This window comes from Austrofundulus limnaeus, unplaced genomic scaffold (genome assembly GCF_001266775.1).
Source record: "Austrofundulus limnaeus strain Quisiro unplaced genomic scaffold, Austrofundulus_limnaeus-1.0 Scaffold690, whole genome shotgun sequence".
NCBI lineage: Eukaryota > Metazoa > Chordata > Actinopteri > Cyprinodontiformes > Rivulidae > Austrofundulus > Austrofundulus limnaeus.
In genome coordinates, this window is record NW_013953092.1 from 197,783 (window position 1) to 205,698 (window position 7,916).

The following is a 7,916-nucleotide window of genomic DNA, read 5'->3' on the forward strand; positions in this document are numbered from 1 at the left end:
AAGTAAAATTATCCCAGCTACGACAGACAACAAATATTACATTTATAGTATTACAACTAAAACTGTTTTTGACGCCGCCACCGCAGTTTGTCCTTCATGAGCCTTCGTAGACAAGATGGCGGCTGCTTGTGTGGCGACCCGCGGCCTTGGAGATATAAACAGCTTTTTATAAGGTAAAAATAATAAAACAAGGTCTTTGTCTGCAATGATTAGACATGTTTTTTATTATTGTCATTAGTGATTATCTCAATTTCGGCTAAAAGAATTGACAAAATCCTACACACTGTGCCTTTAAAACCTATATTTATATTAAATGAAGTGAATATTTTTTCTAAGAAGTTGGTGGCAGGCTGCAGTGAAGTCACTCAGACTGCCAGCTGAGTAACACTGGTCTACAGACTGTGAAAAATAAGTTTTTTTCACATACAGTATGTTCCTCTGCATTCTTCATTAGACATGAAAATATAAAGGTCTGTACTTATTTATGTAAAATAACACATTGTCATTCAAGCATTAAAATACTTAAAATGCATCAATAATTTCATAATAGTATTACAGCCCTTTAAATACAAATTAAATCAAATTCCACTGTTAATACAATTGTTGTTAAATTAGGCAAAACCTTATTTTTTTACAGTTTACTGGAGCATCCTGTTATGTTAATGAGGTAAACATCACTAACCTGCTATTGGGCTTGAGAAGAGACCCAGCGCGTGTTTGTCATCAAGCCACTTGATGTCAAAGCTTCTCTGCCTGAAAACATTCAGCAGTCACATGAAGCCAGTAGAAAATATTTGAAAACAAATAACTCCTGCAGATCAAAGACATATTATTAAGAATCTCACCTCAGAGATCTGACCTCTCAGGTCAGGAGTCAGCCCTCCATAAAGATGAAAAGTGATTACTGAATCGATTGGAACTAGAAGCAATTTAAGTGATTTTAAAGCAGTTAAACTGTATTTTAAATTGTGTGTGTTTATCAAGGTTCATATAATCATGTTGGATTATATCATAGCTTTATGCTTCGGTCCTTTGTATCCAGACTTGTGGCAAGAATCAAACTACTAAACTACTACCCTAAAGTTGAACTTTTCTCAACCTGACATTCGAAACAAGAGCAAAAAGCATAGCAATGTAGTCAAACTTCAGTGATGCACGTTATTCAACTTGAAGTGAAAAAAAAGCAAGACAAGTGAAGATAAAACATGTGGATCATGCCTTAAATTATGACCGCACAACAAAACTACACAACTTTGTTTAAACAGTACGGAGCCCGCGTGGGGACATGGGAGGATTTTTCTCTTTTGTGTTCACGCAATATTTTTTGCTTTACATCACAAACATTTGCATTCGCTCGCAATATTGTTTTGCGTTATATGAACCGAATTAAATCCAAGGAGGTTCTATAGAACTGGAGTGTGCAAAAACCATGTGACCATGTGATCGGCTGGAGAAGCTAACGGCTAACGCTAGGCCATCAAGACAGGATTACCCATTACTGTACATGTTGACAACAGAGCAGAAAAAAGGACTGATGTAGAAATGATAAAAACTATTAATAATATATTAATACAATTATTATTAATATTTTACAGTTTATATAATCTAATGTTTTAAATAATGTCAGAAAAGCTGTTTGTGTTATGGATTTATTAACAGAAGATAAACAGGAAAACGTCTCATTTTACAACACAAGTCAGCAGATTTGATCTTATTTAGCTCAATGTGATCTGAGCAGAACATAATGTAACAGTTTAAAATTAAAATAATCTTATAAAGTCCATGTAATCACTGTTATTTATTGAACTGGTTAGCAGATATTACTGTAGCTTGTGGAGCATATATACAGAGTTTAGCTCTGTTGAATCATGTTACAATTTAACACAAACTATTAAATATTACTTTGTCCTCTGATTAATATTTAGACCTACAGAGTGTAAAATAATATTATAAATGTCTGGTTAATATTTAGACCTACAGAGTGTAAAATAATATTATAAATGTCTGGTTAATATTTAGACCTACAGAGTGTAAAATAATATTATAAATGTCTGGTTAATATTTAGACCTACAGAGTGTAAAATAATATTATAAATGTAAGTATTTTTAGGTTTCTGTTAGAGGAACCTGACCTGCTGAGAAGATGTTAGCTAATAGAGACAAGTTTCATCCTATAACCAGAGAACATTTTCTAACTGTTGACTGGTAAATATAAATATTATTATTTTTTTATGACAGTAAGAAGAAATAATAAATATACTTTATTACTCACTGAAGTCATCACTTTTCAACAAGCTAATCGCAGGGGTGTCAAACTCCWGTCCTCGAGGGCCGCTATCCTGCATGTTTTAGAGGTTTTCCAGCTCCAACACACCTGATTCAGTGATTGAATTAACTCTTCAAATTGGGCAGAAGCCTGTTAATCACCCAGCGATCAAAATCTGGTGTGTTGGAGCAAGAAAACCTCTAAAACATGCAGGATAGCGGCCCTCGAGGACAGGAGTTTGACACCCCTGATAATGTCTAAGTTACAGGCTGACTTCAGGTCTGGTTTAGATCATTGTTACTTATAAATTATATATTTTTCTGGTATAAATCTGCTGTTTTACATGATTGTTGAATGAAATTAACATAATTATTAATTTATTGTAAAAACATGACAGATAATCTGTGAAACAGATCCAGTTCAGCTGCTGTTTATCTTAGTTTCTATGGAGGCTGTGAGCTGTTGTCCTGTTTGGTCTGTTTCTGCTCCTCCATGCTGTCACAGATGCTACCAGTGGACGTATGGGCGGGGCTCAGTCTAGTGATCTTTATATTTAAATCTATGATTAAATCAGACTTTTATTTTGAAATATCCGGTTACCAAAACAGGATGTGTCACTACAAGTTTGTGAAATTGATATTGATGTTGCGTGGCTGCACTGTGTTAAAATATCGTACTTCCATGCGTGGCTGTGTGATATATTCATTCTGAAGCTGAACTGAAGTAGCAGGCTAACTCAACAGTAATAAACTACTTTTGCTAGGTAAGGCTATTCTGTTGCAAACGCAAAAGAAAAAAAAAATCTGCCGTGTCCCCTCGCGAGCTCTGTAAAATAAAGAGCATTACCAAAAACAAAACAGATATTTTGATAAAAGAAACATGGATGCATACATACTGGTAGCACTGAAACAACTTGAGGAGGTCTTCTGTTTTGAACTCTGAGGGGAAGTCGTAGATTTCTACAATATGAGAAAGTTCATCCTCTCTGAGGTCGATCTCCTCCTCCTCTTCACCCTGGTCCATGTTATAATAGTCAAACCTGGGTTCCTGTTTCGACTCCTTCTTTCTACCCTCCCTCACAGCCAGCTGGGAAAGTAAAGCAGTAAGAGATGGAAGAAGAGACGAAGAGTTTTGCATAACCGTTAACTCATCAAACTAATTTAGAGTATGGCTGAGAAAAGCTCATTGATCAAAACCAAATCAAACTCTTACCTCCTCCAGCAGATGTGGATCCAAACAGTCTCCGTCATCATTAAACAAAGTGTCCCAACTCTCCTCTTCAACCTGAGTGCATATAGCTTCAGGCTGTGTAGCTTCTGGTTCCTCTTTGTTTAAGTCAGACTGACCATTAACCCCATCCTTCCCATCAGGCTGGGCATCATGACTCTGTGCACTTCCTTCCCCAGCAGACGTTGTCTTACTTGCTTTATCCTTCCTGTTTTTGGCATTTTTTCTTGCCTTGTCGGTGTAACGAGGTTTGGGTCTTGGTTTAACTTCTCCCTGATTCTGGGTTTTGTCTTTGGGACCCTGAAGTCGAGTTTTGGGTACATACAGAGCCTGACCTGGTCTCTTTGACTGAGAGGGAGGTTCATGTGTTGGCTGGGTTGAAGCACAATCTACCTTTGGTTTTTCCACTTCCATGATGCTTAAATTATCAACACATCTGCAGAGAGAAACGAAGACGTTCACTAAAACACCTGTTTACAGGTTAAATGTTCACAAACAAGTGCTTATTGAAAATACAAACACATATAAAATGTAAACATAAAGAAAACTGTTTCTGGACAATAGACATAAAATTATTAGATTATATTAGCTACAATTATAAAAGCTACAATTAGCTAAGTTGGCTAACTAAAGCTACACCCGACGAAGCAGTGCGTTATATATTAAAAACAAACAAAACATAAGAAATATCAGTAATATAAACACGTTTAGACTCTAGTATTTTAAACTGATTCATCCCAACAACAGGAAAAATCACCGCTTTCTTCTTACCCGTGTTTACAGGTTTGTTTAACATCAGTTTGGTCGCGCTGCTGACGCAGACTCGTTCTAATCGCAAAGCATTATGGGAAACGCAGTTCTTTTAGTTTTACCTAACTAAACCAGCTTCAAGGAGCAGGAGTGATTTAGTCTTTATTGAAACATGTGTTGCTTTTATAGCTTGTTGTCTCATGTAATATAACATCATAACATAATTGTGTTTTTGTGTTGTGTCGACATGTTGTGTTTCCACAAAATAAACTACAAACGAAAGGAACACGGATGTCAGCGACTCGCGTACAGAAATACAGGCCTGCCATTGGCCAATTTCCTGATTCATCTGAAATCCACTCGCTGATTGGTCAGATTCCACCACATTACACAAGCTGTTTCGTAAATTTTACATTCAGTCCTTAGGCAAGGTAAAAAGCTTCTTATGTAAAACTGCACCGTGGATTTAGCAAGATTAGATCGGCTGCATCTGCTCACTGACACGGTAAGAGGACTGTATGGTTATAAAAGAGTTCCTCTGAGCGCATCTGCTGCTCAGCAGGCAAAGTCTGCGAAACACGTTACATATGCATATGGAGGACAACATATCATTGTCTTATTTCTTGTATTTTAATAATAATGATAAAAAGCAGAAGTTTATATTTGTAACAATATATGGGGAAAATATAGTTATGCTACTGCAGTAACAAAAAAATTGTTTTATTTCTAAATAAATGTGAAAATATTGTTTTCATAAACATTTAAATTCGGAATGTTTATATTTACTAAAATCAGTGGCTGCCACTGATTTCAGTTTTGCACCTAGATTATTTCATTTTAAACAGTTTATCTTTTTATTTTATTATGATAATATAAGTTGTATTATATTACATTACATTTATATATACTTTATACATTTCAATGTGTAGTGTAAATTAATGAATTAATAAATCAAAACATTAAAGATGTATKTTGAACTAAACTGCATTTATTATTATTTATTATTTATTATTATTTGTTTTTTTTCCTCAGGTTGCAGTAATGTGGGGTTTAGGTCTGCTGGTCTTCCTGGCTCCACTCTTGCACCAGTGTGATGCTCAGAACTCTGAACCCATGCTCCAGGACATAACACAGACGATGCTTCCGCCCGACAGCGTGCACAACCCCACACAACTCAACTATGGCATGGCTGTGACAGATGTGGATGGAGATGGGGACTTGGAGGTGGTGGTGGCTGGGTGAGTGGTGAAAGCTTTAAAGGTACAGACACTGATGTGATGATGACATGTAATCCTTTTACTCACCACCAGGTACAATGGGCCAAACTTGGTGTTGAAGTTTAACCACACCCAAAACAAACTGGTAAACATTGCCACCGATGACAAAAGCTCTCCGTACTTTGCACTGAGGGATCGACAGGGAAATGCTATAGGAGTTACAGCCTGTGATGTGGACGGGGATGGACGGGAAGAGATCTACTTCCTTAACACAAACAATGCCTACTCTGGTAGGAAAAGGATTTCCATTCTCACTTCCAAGTAGGGCTGCCACAAACGATTATTTTTATAATCGATTAATCACCGATTATTTTTTTCGATTAGTCGACTAATCAGATCATGTGTTAATTGAATATAAAACATACAGCTTATCGCACCAGAATGCAGCTGCTATTAYATAACCATCGTTAGATTTTAGCTATATGCTAACWAAAAATAATTGCTGTGGAAGGCAAGTTCTGCTCTGCAGATATTACACAGGTTTCTCTTTCATTTTCTTAAAAAGTTCCCACACTTTTGAGCTCCTGTAGTGTCCAAGAGTGGGGGGCCTCTTCTCGGGAATGCACAGATGTGATGTCTCTTGGTTTTTCCAGCTCCAGAGCTCGGCACATATTACCATATTAGGAAGAAGGTATACYATGACAAAATTTATGGTACATCTGTGAAGCCTATAAAGGAGCCTTGTACGCCCCCACCCTTGGCCTTCGTTCTCCATCTTTCTTACTTGGTGAATCATTTGGCTTGGAGGCCATAATTTGGTTTTTGGCTGTAATCTCCTGGCCTGCAAAATAAAGATTCTTGCTGTTCAACCAGCCTGTTTCAGAGTTTCTCTCTTCATTGAGCAACAGCAGTTCCACTTGAACCAGAAGACGTGGTTATTTTCACCTYACTCCATTTCCAGGTAGCCATGATACCAGAGCCTGATATCAGGCTCTGGTACCAGAGTGTGTATAATGTCTTGTAACGTCCACGGCCTACCCCAGTTACCACTACTGTGCATGTGTGTCAAGGACAGAAAGGCAGACGTGGCAGTGGAAGATGTCAAAGCAGGTTGGAGAGAAAAACAAAGTAAAGAACAAAAAAAAAAAGAAAACAATTAATCGATTATTAAATTAGTCATCAATTATTTTAGTAATCGATTAGTCATCGATTAATCGACTAATCGTTGCAGCCCTACTTCCAAGATACATTCTTTGCAGAATAATGTCAGGTACTTGATCTGTCATCTGGTAAAATGAGTCTGTTTGTGCAGGGAGGGCRACATATTCAGACAAGCTCTTCAAGTTTCGCAACGGTCGCTATGAAGATTTGCTCAGTGATGAACTTAACATACGCCGTGGTGTTGCCAATCAAATGGCTGGACGTTCTGTTGCATGTATCGACAGAAAGGTCTTGAAACCCACCTAATCAATATTTGACCTTCGCTGTTTCTGCGTTCCCCGTTGCTGTTTCATAAGTGTGTTCCTTCCACTGCAGGGAACAGGTCGTTACTCCGTTTATGTAGCAAACTACGCCCTGGGTCAGACTGGCCCCCACGCTCTTCTAGAAATGGACGAAGCTGCCAGCGATGTACCCAGAGGGACGGTTGCTCTGTCTGATGTAGCTGCTGAGGCTGGAGTCAACAAGCTCACAGGTGAGAAGACAGGCTGCGGAAATGCAGCGTGAAGCCTGAACAGCAGAAGCCTTCACAGTCTGCTCCTGCTGCTTGTCACTCAGGTGGTCGCGGTGTCGTCGTTGGGCCCATCCTGAACCAGATGAGGTCTGACGTGTTCTGCGACAACGAGAACGGACCCAACTTCCTGTTCAAGAACAACAGAGATGGCACCTTTGTAAACGTGGCCAGGCAGGCAGGTAAGAAATCAAACTGGAAGAGAAGATAAGGAATGATTAAAAAAAACTCTACATCTATTCATACGTGTGTACACTAAAACCTGCGCAGTCATTTTGTTTACATATACCACTGCATATTGACACGTCATACTGATGATTACAAAATGCTGAGGAAATAACTTGCTGTTTACATTCTATAGACCAGAGTAAGAGTTAAATAAGCACAAAGTCAACAAATAAATGAGCTTTGATGGTTYAAAAGTCTTTACTACTAAATCTAACTGCAATGGTGAAATGGTTTTGTTGTGGCCGTGTGTAAAAGGTGTTGAGGACCGGTACCATCATGGCAGAGGAGTCGCACTCGCTGACTTCAATGGCGATGGGAGGACAGACATTGTCTACGGCAACTGGAACGGCCAACACCGACTTTATTTACAGACCAGAGACTCCAGGTTTCATGTGAGGAAACAGATGGGGGAAACAGGAAGTGACTGGTTTAAAGGGATCCATGATTAGTTGTAACATTAGACTTGATTTAATAAACATATATTTTAACTGTAAAATAA

The 7,916-nt window shown here is 38.2% G+C and overlaps 2 protein-coding genes across 2 annotated transcripts in view; one reads left to right on the top strand and one right to left on the bottom strand.

The window, feature by feature from the left end:
- The window catches only part of r3hcc1l (R3H domain and coiled-coil containing 1-like), a gene marked incomplete at its 5' end in the record, with an annotated part of 12,207 nt that extends 7,886 nt beyond the window's left edge, over positions 1–4,321 (bottom strand). Inside the window, 4 exon segments of the mRNA XM_014027846.1 lie at positions 683–753; positions 3,162–3,352; positions 3,479–3,929; positions 4,265–4,321. Coding sequence (XP_013883300.1) covers positions 683–753; positions 3,162–3,352; positions 3,479–3,929; positions 4,265–4,321 — 770 coding nt within the window.
- A 325-nt stretch (positions 4,322–4,646) lies between these two features.
- LOC106531904 (cartilage acidic protein 1) lies at positions 4,647–7,870 on the top strand. Its single transcript, XM_014027847.1, has 7 exons — positions 4,647–4,748; positions 5,276–5,481; positions 5,554–5,750; positions 6,773–6,909; positions 6,997–7,153; positions 7,237–7,371; positions 7,673–7,870. Exons 2-7 carry the CDS (start codon positions 5,285–5,287, stop codon positions 7,864–7,866), a joined length of 1,017 nt encoding a protein of 338 aa, XP_013883301.1. The 5' UTR covers positions 4,647–4,748; positions 5,276–5,284; the 3' UTR covers positions 7,867–7,870.
- Positions 7,871–7,916: the final 46 nt, after the last annotated feature.